General features: G+C 38.3%; 1 protein-coding gene across 5 annotated transcripts in view; it reads right to left on the bottom strand.

The window, feature by feature from the left end:
* The window catches only part of PDE7B (phosphodiesterase 7B), a 170,350-nt gene that overhangs the window by 21,564 nt on the left and 133,183 nt on the right, over nt 1-15,603 (bottom strand). For all 5 annotated transcript variants that reach the window (XM_066546852.1, XM_066546849.1, XM_066546853.1 and 2 more), the window contains 3 exons: nt 3,569-3,720; nt 2,246-2,309; nt 524-619 (listed from right to left, as the gene is read on the bottom strand). In XM_066546852.1, the coding sequence (XP_066402949.1) occupies nt 524-619; nt 2,246-2,309; nt 3,569-3,720 (312 nt within the window). The remainder of the gene's footprint in view (nt 1-523; nt 620-2,245; nt 2,310-3,568; nt 3,721-15,603) is intronic.

Here is a 15,603-nt window from a genome sequence, read left to right as displayed (position 1 = left end):
TCACTAACAGCATGGGGCTAATATTTCTGTTGGCAGTAACAGCAGCAGGGGCTTTCATCAACACTGTTCAGTGTAGACAGGACAGCTTGATATAATTTGTTAAATTTTGCACATAAGCTTTTAACTGCCCTGGGTCTCAGTGGTCTTTTAGTCCCTAAAATAATTAGACTGCACCACAATTGTACTGTGCACGCGTAGGTTCTGCAGTGTCTGTCTGTCTGTGTGGGCCTGAGCCAGCCACATCTCTGCATGGCATATTTTATTTTAAATCACCAGTGTGACTGTGGTGCTGGGATGCTTCAGCCCAATGCAGAGCCTTTTGAAATCCCTCCACTGACTAGGTACTGAACGAAGTACTTGAGTGCCTGAAAACTGTATGCTGATATGTATCATAGGTATCTTTTACTGAAATATTTCCAACTACATCATCATTTTTACACAGACAGACCAAGCCAGTGCCTTCTCTGATGTTCTACCTAAGCTATAAACTTCATTCAAAGATGGCACTGAGGTGCGCACTTACCAAAAAACCTGTGTAATGTAACCATGTCTAACTGGAAATGGTGAATAAGTCCATGCACATTGAAGAGGTGACAAAGCAGTGTTACAAGACTGTTTCCTAAAAGGAGAAAGGAACAACTCTTAGATTCCCTTTACAGGTAGGTACAAACCAAGCAAGGCTAAAAATCTGGGTAATTTCCTATTAGTCAGCTCCTATCAACTCATCTCCAATGAAGTGAGCTTAGATGACTCTCAGGTACTCAGAAGTCACTTATACAAATTACTCCTATATGTAATCAAGACTTGATGGAAAGGTTGTACCAATGGAGTGCCGTTCTTGTGTCTAGATGCCATAAAGACACGTTTGCTCTTTCAAAACGACAGGCAAACTGTGGTTTTAACTGGAAGGAGGCAAACTGACGTGGTTTTAACAAAATCTTCGACAGGCTTGTCTGAGAGCAACATGATTTTCATAATTCAGGTCTATCTTCAGAAACAACAGAAACAGGAGTGGCTTTTCTGCCACTTGGGTTTGCCATACTGTACTAATTAATTAATTACTAAAAATCAGGAGTTTGGAATAAATTTTTTTCATTTTGCATATGGCTGCATAAACATGTAATTAACCCTGGTAACCTAGCTCAGGTTACATCTGCATCTCATAACAATGACACAGACAGGAAAAATGAGTTGCAGCATTTGCAGTCTCAAGTCCCACCGTAATGCTGCACAGGCCTTACTGTAAATCCAATACTGGGAACACTGGCAAAATTGAGCCTTACTAGTATTACATGATCCGCTATACATAAACACAGTATTTCAAAAAGTTTGCACTGCTTAATTCAGCATCACTGTTTCCATAAAAGTTAGAAAAAACCCCAAACCAACCAACCCATACTACACATAAACAAAGTTTGAAGGGAGTCTTTTCTTATTTAATGTAACTCAGGAAGGAAAATAAATATCTGTATGAAGAACATATGGTAACTAACTTGGTCTTGACTACTGAGCAGGGGCACAGAAAGATAATTTAGAAGAACTATGCTTTTGCTTTCCAGGCAATTTGCAATCCTTTTCACCCTTCACTGCCAGTCACTCAGCTGAATGAGCCTCTAAACCAACTTTTTTCTACATCTTCTGCCCCAGTCAAACTTAATTAGACTGGAGTGAGGAATGAGGGATCTCAATTCTCTGAGCAGTACAGAAAGCGGAAAGGTGTGATCATTACTCTCTCTAGCAGTTACCTGATCAAGGAGTAATGTCTGGACATTTGTGGGGAAGGGGGATGGTTTACATGTGTTTAGAGAAAACATTTCACAGATTTTTACTCTCAAAATAAATTTCCTAATTTTTGCTGCTGAACAGAAGCGAGGGTATCTTCACTCAAATGTCTTTAGTATTGATAGAAATTGACAGATTATGGAGATCTGGATTTATTATATCTAACAGGTATATTTAAAGTGGCTTGGGAGTTTCACAGGCAAATGAAACAGAAACATCTCTTGAAAAGGTGACAACAACAAATGTAGACGATTAGATTAGTACAAAAGCACACTTGAACCATTGCCCTATAGTTCAGGAAAAGCCTGAAAAAGCTCCAGGATGTGATTTTAATAAAGGTTAAATGTGGCCAATTTCTCTTCAGTAATCTGAACTGGAAACATTTAGCAAACAATTAATTATGGATTTTTTGACTAGTCATATACAAGAGAGAGTAAAATAGAGACTTAAAAAAATTACTTACCATTTGTCAAGCGATCAAACAAGAAAATGTCAAAATCCCACATTCCCACTTTGGATAGCATATGCTGGAAAAAGCAAATGTGAAAAGGCCAATGACTGGTATGTCACATTGTAAAGCAGATTTTTATTATTATTCCACATTAATCAGTCACAGGATTGTTTATTACAGCTTTAAAGTTTTTTTTCGAGAAACCTATAGAAGTCATATTTGAAATATCAGAAATCAGGCTCATGTGGCTGTACTGCAAAAAATATCACTTGCACTTTTAACAGAGAAGGTTTTGAACATAACACTAAAAATACCTCTAAATGGAACTCAAAACAATGAATAATATAAACCAAAATATTATGAAAATATTCCCTTTTACTGCACAAATGCTTCATTGTTTCTTCATGTCCCCAGATTTTCAGTGCAAATTCTCTTAGGTTTTTAATAGTGTTTTAAAATCTTAGCTCTCATGGTGAATATGAGTTACAATGCGCTGAACAAAGAAGCACACAGGAATAGCTTTTATAAATTTAGCTACAGTGCTACTGTTAAGCCCACTCAGGCACGCAGAAGAATCCATCATTACCTACAACTGCAGTGTTTTTACAGCTACATCAGTTGAGTCAGGAGGCTGACTCTGGACTACCTCTGTGACCTACAGTGATGTATGTGTGAATGAAATACACATTCACTCCCATCTCTAGTCTACATTCAAACAGTTCTGGATTCTTAATTTCTTTCTAACACCTGGCACATAATCTCCTCCAGCAGAGAATAAAAATTGCCTAGGCATATAATCCCAACACCATCAATTGTGCAAGTTTTGCTAGAAAATACCATTCAAAGTAAGTGTAAGAGCTGCAAAATAAGATAATTATATTTTGATCACTGTGAAGTTTGCAGTCAATGCCCCACACTTCCTAGCCTTTGCCACTATGGAGAGCTCTTGTGGGTTTCCCAATAGTTATTCCATAGCAGATGAGAGACACCCATCTTTTTTCAAGTGGATGAACTAAATGCTGTGTCAGGGCTGCACTTAAATCAGTAACTTAACCTGAAATCCTTCATTCTTTAATAAATCCATATTATAATTTCAGTTGTTGGAATCTGAAAATGCTGAGTAGATTTAGCAACGTTTTCTGTTGCTTTGAGACCTAAGCCTTTAAGGCTGTAACCACAAAAGAGGAATGGACAATCTGTTTGTTGAGAGACAGGCACATAACGTGGGTCATTTAAGAAAGATCAGCCAGGAATTTGGTTATCTGAAGACTAAAACAAAACTGACACTCTCTCTAGTATTATTAAAAGAAATGGAGAGCTGGAGACCTGTCTTACCCTTGCTTGCCCAAGGTAGTCCTCATCCAGTAGGTAGAGAGAGGCTTGTGGTACAATTCCACGCAGTAACCGGGATGCATGGAAATATCTCTGGAAACTTAACAGTCTTTTCACTTTTTTCTTGGTGCCGACTTCCCCTGAGAGTGCAGTATCTGTGAAAAGCAATCAGTACAGAAACCATGAAACCCGAGGTGATGGATGACATTGTCAGTTTAATATAAGAAATATCACTTTAAAATAGTAATACAAAAATAATGAAGTTCACACTTCTGGCCAAGCCACATGAAGGAGCTTGTTCAAATCACTTCAGCATAATATATTTGTTTATTTTAGAGAGGAAATATGTTCCAGGGAATAGTATTGTAGGTTTTGGAAGAGTTCAGTACACTGCCTGCCACAGCCTTTAATGTGATGCAGCTCAGTCACTGGGGGAAGGGGGTGATACATCTCCTAACTACAGGTGTTAGGGGGAGCCTAAATGACTAGGCAGAGCTAGGTACAGGAAAGCTGCTCTTACCCTCTCTGCCTCTATTCCCAAACCATACACCTGAAAATAACATTACTTTGATACCTCACAGGAGGTGTCATTGGAATATATTAAAAATTGCACAGCACTAGAAGTACAAGGTGATCTTGGGTATAAAATCAAAAAAGTGACACCAAAAGAGAACTCAAAATACAGTTTGAAAACACAAATGTGTGACCCACATTTGGAAAAGGAAATAAAAGAGAGAGAGAAAGAAATAAGAATACGTTCATAATCCTATTGCATTGTCTGCTGTCATTTCTACATATTAAATCAAATTATAAATGAAGAAAATAATTCAGCTGTGCAATGAGGAAAGCAGGTATATTGAGATAATACAGGCATTTCTGGTTACACAACTGAATATGTTCTTTTCACTCGGTACCAGGATAATTCTAATTCCCTAATGCTGTATTAGGAGATTTTCATATAGGGCTAAATGAGACACAAAAACCAAGGTAGTTTTTATACAGCGATTAAATCACTAATTAGAGTAATTAAATTACCTTATTGTTAGCAAGAAAAATATGGAGGCTTTCTAAAACTCATAATGGTTTAGGTAATTTCATCTGAACTTTTAATAGAAAACACCACTCAGTTGTGGTGTTTTCATTTTGCAGTCTGGTATAAGTTTGGAAAAAAGAGAGGACGGAAACTGGACAGCTGGTCAAAGGTAGCAAGATACAATACAGTTTTATTTGTAAGACAAACCTTGTAAGAAACTGAAGATTAAACAGTCCTTTGAGAGAAAAGTAATGATTTCTTGAGATAAGAAGCTCCATAGCAATGCACTGGTTTAAATAAGAGCTCATGAAAAATATCTACACACTGAAGCTGACTCTCTGTTTTTTATTTTTCCATCTCTTTTTATGAAAAAACACTGAATGTTTGTTCTACTGTGATATTAAAATATCACTTTGTCTACTGTTTCTATGGGTGGTATTATTATGAGAGGATTTCCAGAGAAGTCGCTAAGGTTTTTTTGGATCACGGATGGTTCAGGATTTGATTTCTCTAACAGCAGCAAGCACCCTCTGTAGCAAGTTTCTTCCTTATTAAGTAATCCAACAGCCACTGAGGGGCATAAAGTCAGTAATAACATCCAAAAACGCCACCCTTACATACTGAGGAGCAATAGAACTTCCAACACCAAGTAAGCCTCATGGTTCTCATGTGCAGCCCAAGAACTCACTGAGTTTTAATAATATAAAAGCACAAAATAACTTCATTGCATCTTGACAAGCCATGTGGTTTCCAGAATGAAAACAGTAACAACACCACTACTGTACCAGCCTGAAGGTCAGGTTTTCATTTATGATGTGCCAGCACCTGCCTTGATTTTCTCACACATTTTAAAAGCTGGAACAATTTCACGGCCTGTTGAAGGAGTGACTAATGTAGGTGTGAACAGTTACCCAGTGGCAGCAACACATGGAGGAACTAGTAGACTTGTTTTCTTATTTCTTTTCATTTATAGGGCTGCTATGAAATGGCTGGCATTCAGTTTAATTCCTGGATAACAAAACACTCTTAAAATAAATTCACTTTTTAAACTTCTGTTAGCTGTTTCTCAACTTTCCAACTTTCCTATTTCCATCTTAGCCACAAGCTGTCACTACTTTCAGGTAACAAGTTTAAATTTTAAAGTACAAAAAATTCACTTTTTTACATTAAAAATTAGAAGTTGCTCCCACTAATTTTTATCTAAGTTAATATCTGCTTTTTCAGTTAAAGACAGATGACTGAAATCACCACCTACACTCTCTTAAACTGTCTTTAAAACTCACACATAGAGTTGCTGTGGATGATCTGAAAATGAAGGTTTGGCCTGAGTCCCAACAAGCAGCTGTACATTGGATTATGAAGAAGTGTTTATTTTATCCTTTGGATTACCAGATCATTTCAGTAGCATAAATAATACTTGCCAAAGCATGAACAGGTCAGATGGAAACAAGTAACTTCTTATTATGAAACATATTTTCTGAATTGAACCACCAAACTTACTGCCCATTGCTCTGTATGGTTGTCATGGGTCTCAATTCAAATTTAGTCATCAGCAGACAGCGCCCCTGAAACCTGACTTGATGTTTCAGGTGAGCACTCTAAAATATTATACAAAAAAGATTACCCAAAATAATCTGCTGTTCTGTATTTTCATGCATAAGGGAAGAAGTTCATAACACTGATAAAGAATTGTAGCAAATGTATTTTCAAAACTGGGCTCTTAACAGAACAGCCCAAATCCAGCACTGCAGGCTATCCACGTGCAAACTCTGGATGTCGACTTAAAAGAATATCATGTTAAAATCACATCCTTTGGGTCATTTCAGTAATAACTGATCTGCTTTTGAATCACAGGACTTATCAGCTGATTGCTATGACCCATCTCGGATTACTCTGACATCCACAATAATGTACTTTATTATGATGGTGTCTTGCATAAAATTGGACTGTCGCTGCCCTTCTCTGAGCACAACACACCCCAAACTAGCATTTTCTCTTTTCCCTTCCAAGATCAGTGTCAAACAAAGAAAGGTAAAGCACAACTATATGAAGTTGAGAGAAAAAGGTTAATTAGGACAGAAGAGCAAAAGGCAATGCAGCCAAAAGTGAACACCTAAATTCTGCTCTCAGCTCAGCAGTTGCATCTGAACCTCCCAGAAGCAAAAAGCCATTCCCAACATACGGGATCTACTAGCTGACATAAAATCAAGATGCAGTTTTAAGATGAAATTAAGGATTTATGTGAATGACTTACAGCAAAATGCTGAAGATACTACTTTATTGACAACTGTAAATTTCAATTTAAATTGTAAATATAAAATTTTGATGATGACACGTTACAAGTCATACAGTGCCTTCAGATGAAACTGAATTACAAATTAAGTTAATCAAAAATATTACTGCAGATATCCCTGAACTTCAGCTGTGGAACTATGGATACCAGAACATATGCTATAGCATCTGGTTAAAGACCATGAGCTGCAAAGGTCACATGGGAAGGATTTAGTAATTATGGGCAATTTTGAAATGAACGTGAAAGACAAACAAGAATATCTTTTGTTTATACCCATAAAACTTCCCTCCAGAACTGTGTTTAACTTTAGTCATTGTGGCAACTTCTGAATGTTTTGCTTAACTAAAAAACTCAATCTCTTGAGATGACCATTCTCATGCTATGGAGCGACTGCCTAGCAGAGGGGTGGCAGCAACCCTCCTTTGTACACTGAACAAAGTTACTGTATGAATTACACAGACATCTTGTATGAATTACACACGTTTACAGAAGTGTTCGTGCAAGCATTCCTCGCAAAGCTCAACTTCTGCCTTCAAAAGCTCAGGTGGCCTGAGCTCGCAGTGTTTCTCCCGTTTTAGCAGGCAACCAAAGTGGCTGCATTTTTCTCCAGGTAATTTGACAGCCACATCACGCAGGCACGCACCCGCCAGCAGACCACGGATGATGTCTGCATTACTGCACATGGCCCTCAAGAGGTTAATAAGCTGCAGAAATCAATGGTTGCCTTCTTTCTCCCAACACAGCTCCTCCAGTTACACAGATCTTCTCACCTTAAATTGATCTATGCCTCACTACACACCAACCTCTGTAATTTCAGGAAAAGAGTTTTCCTGCACTGGGAACTGCTACCGGTTTTATTTCACATTTCTTTCACACTGCTGCACCAGCATGTGCCCACAGGCAGCATGAATATAAAAATGATGAAGGTTATGCTAACAATGGTTGAGTTAACATCCAGAAATGATCACATAAATCAAATTTGGACAAGGGTGTACTTAACTCTGCACCAGACATTCATTACATTGTTACTGTTCTTTCAAAGTAAACAACCTTTGTTATGCATTCAAATAAAGCCTCTGAGTTTTTCTTCACAGTACTGCCTTTGGTTATTTTATTGCACTTCAGCGTACAATAAAAACAGGTCACCCAGCAGCATGAGTGGATAAAAAAAGGGTTTATTAATTTTCAAAATAAATGGATTCAGGAAAGAGAAATGTTTTTTTCCTCTTCTTTCCTAAAGGATGCAGAATAAATCAGGTACTCAAGCAGCTGCCTTTGAATCATATAATTTGTAATACCCTTTCCCCTTTTCCAAGGATGCAAAGGCATTTCATACACAGCCACGGTATGCCTGAAGACCCAGGCAGGACTGGTGGGAAAGTGCTGGGATAACTGGAAGATAAGGTGAGAGGATGAGTCCTGCAATTTAAGGTCTCGACAGCCTGCAAACAGTAAGGATTCTGGGAAACAATTTGTCTCTGGTTCTACAATTTTCCGCACTGGTTCCTGGCTTGACAGCTGGTTAGAAAATTCCTCTTTGTGAGCCTGAGAGGTATGTAATTGACTTAGGAGGAATCAGTCAATTACATACCTCTCAAATAAGTCAATTACATACCTTTTTTTGCACATAAAACTATGCCATGCGTTTACATCACCTTTACTGAAGTCTTGTTTGGCATATTCATTGCATGCTTGGTTGCTGAATTTTTCTTACACAGGAGAGTGCATAGCACTGATGATAGAAAAAAACTGCTGTGCCTTCCTACTATCTTCTTATGTTACAGACTTATCAGTGTCCAAAAGACAACAGCAGCATTAGTATGGGTAGTTGAACTAACACTGGTGATCTAAAAATTAATGACAAACTTAATGTTTTAAATTTGAATTTTGTAGAAAGCACTTATCAACTAGAAGAACAGAAAACCTCTTTTCTCTGGACTGTCTAGGCCTTCCAGATACATTTCACCTTGTAGTCCAAATAGCCTTCAGAAAGAAAACACTGAGGTTTTGAGGAAAGGCTTGAGAAAATGCACAAACCACCAGAAGCCTATGTGGAAGGACTGTCACTTAAAAGCTTTCAATCTGGTGCAGAAGGACCAAGGAGCTCAGATGAATACCCCAGTTCTAAGTCTCAATCACCTGTGTAAGAAACTAAAAATGATTGATTCAAAATTAGTAAGATTGTGTCAATTTTATCATCTGAACATACTCTGGGTACTGCAACTAAGAAGACTGAGATGAAGATCTTGCACTATATCCTAGCTACAGATAAAAAAGTGTTGTTCTGAAATCTTGTAAATGCAGAAATCCTTCTGAGACTTCCTCAGACTACATGGAAGCCAAAAAAGTTGTTATAAACACTTTGTTTTTACTTGCTTCTCCAACATCTAAAATATTCTTTGTTCCTTGACTTCTGAAAAATTCATTCTTAGAGATCAAGTGCTCTCTGCCAGGTGCCATTGTTTATATAGGTTGCAACTGCATTATTTCTCTTTAGAGGGGCAAACTTTTTTTCAATGAAAACTTTTCTCACAGCAGAAGCTGTGAGAAAGAGAGAGGGACCCTGAACACATCTGAGAAAAGCAAAGATTAGAAGTACAGCAGAAGAAGTTTAAAATTTTCTGCTTCAGAGTAAAAATTTTGTTCTTCAGCCACATCCACAGGTGCACAAAGCCAATGCAAAGCCCTGCTTAAAGAGAAGGCACTTGTGCTTCTCTGGCTAGTGTGAGAGGTTCTGAGAAATCACCTTTCTAGGTGACCTGGCTCCGGAATTTCCACTTCTTTGAACATCACTTGAAGTGATGGTGCCTCATTACAGCTGAATTTCCAACTCATGAACTTCCTGCACAATTATTGGCATTTTGAAAAAGACTAGTCATGCCGTTTCCTCCCCATCCCGAAATACATTCTTTTTGATACTGTTTGAAAGAGAATACAGAAGTTAAGAATTATGCTGATAATTCCACTTATATACTAAATAATCCTATTACAACAAGTTCTGGAGAAATTAGGGTTTCAAAGACCACTTAAATAACAGAATATTAGTCATAATAACAGGAAGAGGAATAGATTAAATCAAATTTTAAGATGAATTCAGATGTGTTTCTTATCAGAACTTGAAGCCTTTATTTGGGCTATCACTCATCTTTATGCAAACAAACATTTTGGCATCATTTTATAAAGACTCCTCCAAGTTCTTAGGAAATGGCATGTTATTTTCTGGTTTGTCACAATCTCATTATCATTTCATTATGAACCTTTACTTTGACACTTCAATCTTTGTACAGCAGTCAGGACCTTTTCTTCCTAAACCTGTTAATGTTCTATAGCTGATTACAGTTTCTCCAAGAGGAAACAGTGCATCCCCTCCTCCTTCACTCCCCTTGAGAAAAAACAACATAACTTGTAATAACAGCAAACCCAACCTTCATTTATCATTTTAATGATCCCTTCTCCTTGTTCTTTCTTTTCCTCTGGTCATTTGGAAAGTATCCTCAGTGTTATCTTCAGTACATCCTTTCCCTTTTCTAATCAAGGAAAAAAGAAGGTGGGGTGGCAGAATGGGTCACGTATCATTTGGCAACTTTTAAAGGGACATCTTGAGTTAACTGAATCCCAAGTCTGTCCTAAAAAGTAAGTTACAAATGAGTGTATCACGTCAGTGTTTGCTAAGACTTGGTGTGTGAAGCCCATGCAGGCTTTTTGTTTGTTTTGAGTTCTCCTGAAGCATTCATAACCCAAAAAGATGGATTTTATTAGCATATGAGGGCATGTGCATCTATTGGTTTTACATTCTGGCGTTCATTTTTCTGCAAGTGTGGCATTAAAGTTAAACAAGGAGCATGAATGGCAGAAAGTAGATTATACTTTTCAAACAAACTCTTACCAAATTATATTAAATTTTGTGTATGGCATCACTTGGAAAAATACAGAAATGCAAAACCTTCCTCCAAAAAACCCCCTTCCTATTATTTGATGAAAAGGATGAACCAGGTTGACTTCCAATGATACAAAGATTTTTTTAATATAGTGAAGGGTTACTGGAAAAGAGAACAATCTCTGTGCTGAAGTATTAAGAGGATTCTAATTTCTCTTCCTTGAATAGGTAACTGATAGCAAGGCCACAGGCTGACCAGTTCTGGAAATGTTCATCCCATTCCAACAAGCTAATGTGATTAAGAAGCCTCTGTGTCTTAGGGATGTTGATGAGTATCTTTTGGATGGGTTTATCCATGAGGAACTAGGGGAAGTATTATGTAGAAATGATGCAGACCTCGTAAGATCTCTCCCCTTCTAATTTAAAAACCATCTGGAACTTTGGACTCATCTCCACAGGCTGGGCTGGGTTCTGAGTAATCCAATCAGCCCTTGAAACTTCCTCACAAGACTTTTAGTGTCCTAATTTAACCTAGGTCAGAAATATCTAAAAAAGCATCTCTCACTCCCACTTCTTTTTCTAGCCAAAGGCAACAAAACAAGGCGCTTAACCAAACGCTTTTTAACCTCACTCGATTGGGTTCAGGTTACTTGATGGTTCAGTTTTGGGTTGGTGGCTGCGGTTAAGTTTTATTTTCCCTGGAGATGGGCCCTACCTGAAAGCCCTGGAGTGTTCAAAATTCAAACCCAAAAATGAATGTAAATTTTGCAATAGACCCTTCTGTAGACAGGCAGAAACCACAGATTCAAATGTCCACAGACTTTGGTTCTTTGAGATGGAGACATTTTCATGACTTCATATCTTCCCTGACTAATCCTGACAACATATTTTATTTCTCCAATACCTAATTCATCACATTCCTGCAAAGTATGTGATGAATTCACTTTATTTGCAAACAAGCTGAAAACCAGAATATTTTGCTTGACTCAGATCAGACAACAAATCAAGGACAGAGATGGAATGTTACCTAATATTACCATTTATCACCATCTGGAGTAAGAAGTATATAATCTGTAATAAATTAATTTGCCATGCTAAGCTTAAAGCAGGTGGGGTTCTTTGGGACTCAGCTTCTGCCTGCATGACAACATCAGGATCCTAAGTAATACAGAGACATACCTTTGGAATGTCTACAGACATGTTTTGACATTTTGCATATTCTCAGATCCCACTCTGTGTTCCTGCTGTGCAAGGTGTAAGAAAACAGATATCTCTCTGGGTAAGACCATTTGGGTACAGAGACTCCAATTTGCAGGTCACATATATAAATACTGAAGTGAATACTGAAGAAGGGAATTAAATATAGTCAATTAAATAATTTTGTCGTTTGCAAGCCAAAATTTAATTCAGATAAAAGCATAGCATAAACAAGATGGGAACAGGAGAATTAAAGTTTTAAGAACCTTGTCTTCTGACTTGCTTGACAAGCAAAGCTGTAAATAATAAGTTACTTATCACAGCTGTAATCTATGTTATTTTGTTACTCTACTTGATTGAACCCGGCAATAAAACAAAACATCTAATAGAACTGCAATAGGGTGAGGTCTTGCTTACTGCTGCATGTTTACCTACAAGTCCAGATTTATCACAAGGAATTCCCTCAAACTTTTGAGTTAAGACAATGAAGAAGTGTACTGTCACAGCCACCAAAAAAACCCTCATAATGAGATAATAAAATCCATTTAAATCAATGCATATTAGTCACTAGTGAGATCTGCTTCAATGACTCACTGAGCAACTTTATGAATCAGAGAACTAAATTATTGCTTACCATAGCTATGCTCCTTTATTCCTCAAATCCAAAATATACTCTGCTAAAAGGAAAATTGGATTAATTTTCACTGCAGAAGTGTTTTGAATTCTAAATTATTACCCTGCAAATATTGAATTTAATTCCTTTTCTGTCCTGTGAACACAGTAAGGTTCATTTAATTCACTGAAACGTGGAAGTGTCAATGAGTTGCCAACATCAATTTCGACCTGCACTAGGTTCAGTCAATTCTTGTAACTCAAGCTTCAGCTACGCAGTTCAGAGTCAAAATTTCCTAAAATTTGTGAGGTTTTGTTTGGAATAATTGAAGACAAAACTATCACCCCATCTTCCCATAAAGCTATAGGGCTGTGCAAAATTTGTATCTCTTATTTTAGGAGTCCTCCCTCTGCTGGGAGTTGCTACATGGCTTCCCCTCAAACTTCTGACTCGCTGCCATCAACAGAGAACAGAATCTGGTAGGTCACAGAGGTTTCCACAATGTTTTCACTCCTCAGAGAACAGAACCAAGGAGTTCTCAGTGACACAGGGGTATTTTAGACACAATGTTGTATTCCAGAGTTATTAAGAGTCCCCAAACCCACCAGTGCAATTATGCCTAGGAAAGCTTGCAGCTAGGCAGAGAAAAGACAGGAAGACACTAAAGCTCTGTATCTCTCCCAGAGAGGATTCTGAAAAATCCTCATGGTCCTGACAGCCTGGCAAAGACAAGGTGAAGTAACACTAACTTTCTATATACTGCAGAGTCACTGGAGGAACGTGTAGATGGCATCACAGACTCAAACAGCAAGAAGCCAACATTAGTACAGTTGGCTTTGATTAGGGCTACAGAAGATCCCATTTTCAGAGTGAAGGAAGTTTTCCTATCCAAAAAGACTTCATGGTGTCTTAAGTTACACAGAGACTTTACTGTAGGACTCCAGAAAAAACAGAAGACATGGTCTAGTCAGTGTTAACCCTTAACAGACAAAGCAGGGAAACATCCACTAATTTGACTGAATCTGCAAGTACACTAAAAAAAGTTACATATAAGTAATCTTTAGTCTGACATTAAATATCAATGCCCTGTATTTTTTTTACATGTGAATTTACATAATGGATGTCAACTTGTTCAAGAGCTTCAGTGTTCTCCCTTACTTTAAAACAAGGCTGGTACTGTTTTTTGCAACAGTATTTCAGATGCAAGATAGAACAGTAGCTATCTAAGCTCAGTTTATTAGTGAGAAGCTGCAGTAATGTTTATGCTGCATTTGTTGATGACCTCTGAGAACATTTACTATAACATTTCATCTGCCTCTTCCTTCCCTCACTCCAACATTTTTCAGTATACAGTTGCTGCCTGCCAATTACTGCCCCCAAACAAATGCAACATGGTGACAAAATTTTATTGCGGGTATTAATTTTCAAGAAAGTGTGCAGTGGTGGCATTTATAAATATTTCTTTTTGATAGGATGTGCAGCACCATGGTTTTGCTGCTTATGTGGTTATGTTTTTTGCTGCTTCTGCACAGCAGAAATGGATTTAACAGAAAGTGTAGATGAACCAATATTACAAGCCTGCTCATTTCCTGGCAAAACACATCTGCATGCTCTGACATGGAGCATCTTCATTTACTTGTAGGTCACCAAGTGAGCCAGGCCCAGTGTGCACTTGCCAGCTACAAAATCAGTAGTCAAGTATCTAGAAATCCCATTTCATTTTGCACCAAAAAATTAAGGCAACACTACTCCTTAGAGAGAAAATGGTAAATATATAAAAACCTGGAAGCCATGGGGAATCTAAAATCAGGATCACTGCTTTCCCTTACAGAGATCATGATCAGCCAGCCACACATTTCAGGTTATGGAAAAGGAGTAAAAAGAGTAAGCTGGAGGTCTCCGTGAGAGAGAGCATAGGAGCACAGAACTCCCAGGTTCCCTACCCTGTTGGACCAGAGGTGCACACACAAGGAGGCATAACTTTTTAGGTTCAGCAGTTATATTTAGAGTGGTTAGGTGGAGTGCCCTGCTCTTGGCATGATCTAAGGCTGAGTATTCACCAGAGCATCCCTCGCCATGGATGTCTCTCTACACAGCCCACAGATAGCACCAGCATCTTCCAGAAACTGGCAGGATCTGGAGGATGGCAGGACTCACATACAGGGGGCTAGAAGTGAAAGCCCTATAGCCAGAAAAAAATCCTGAAACTATTCTTGGGTTCTTCCTTCTCCATGGGTAAAGAAACTGAAAACTCTTTTGAAGTTTAAAAGAAACTGAATTTTATATAATGTATATGTATTCAAAATAAAAAAAGAAAGAATCAATTTTCAAGTTTGAATATGAATATATATCCACTTCTACTTCATGAATGAAAAGTGCATTATTTTCTCTCAGTTTTTATAAGGGCATGCATGACCAATACTATTTCCAGCTAGCTTACACCTGACTTTTCTTCATGCTTTTCATTGGCAAGTCAGAACTAAACTGTCCTCAAAACTCTGCTCAACCAGTAAGTTATTCCCTTTGTCAGGGGAAAACTGATGGACCCATCTTACCCCCTTATGTCTTTCTACCTCAGCCATAGCAAGCTCTCTGATGGGCTTACAACCCAGAAAATAGCTTTAATCAGCAGGACTGATAGCAGCATGTTGCTGGGTGGCAGTAACTCTGCCAGCATGGGTGGATGCAGCCCATCAGATCCCAAGCCCTCCCCTCCCCAGCTCCTCTTTACTCCTGACTCCCAGCCAGCCCTCCCGCTTCGTTTCCTCTCTGCTCCCTTCCCTCCCCGCTTCCTCCTCCCTTCCCCAGGCACCCAGACAAGGAAGTACAAAAAGGAGAATTCAAACTTTGGTTTGACAATTGCTCTTTGATGAAAAGCACAATCCCTAGGAGCGTAACAGTGTCAGCACTGAAACTGTTGGGAGCTCCAGTTTGTTTTGATGAAGACAGTGAATAACAGTTTTTTCAAAGGTTGCTTGTGCAGTACACAAGGACACATCAAGATCTGCCTGTGTCCATACACTGA

This window comes from Molothrus aeneus, chromosome 3 (genome assembly GCF_037042795.1).
Source record: "Molothrus aeneus isolate 106 chromosome 3, BPBGC_Maene_1.0, whole genome shotgun sequence".
Taxonomy (NCBI): domain Eukaryota; kingdom Metazoa; phylum Chordata; class Aves; order Passeriformes; family Icteridae; genus Molothrus; species Molothrus aeneus.
Note: the sequence above shows the minus strand (reverse complement) of the source record. Positions and strands in the feature narration are given on the sequence as shown.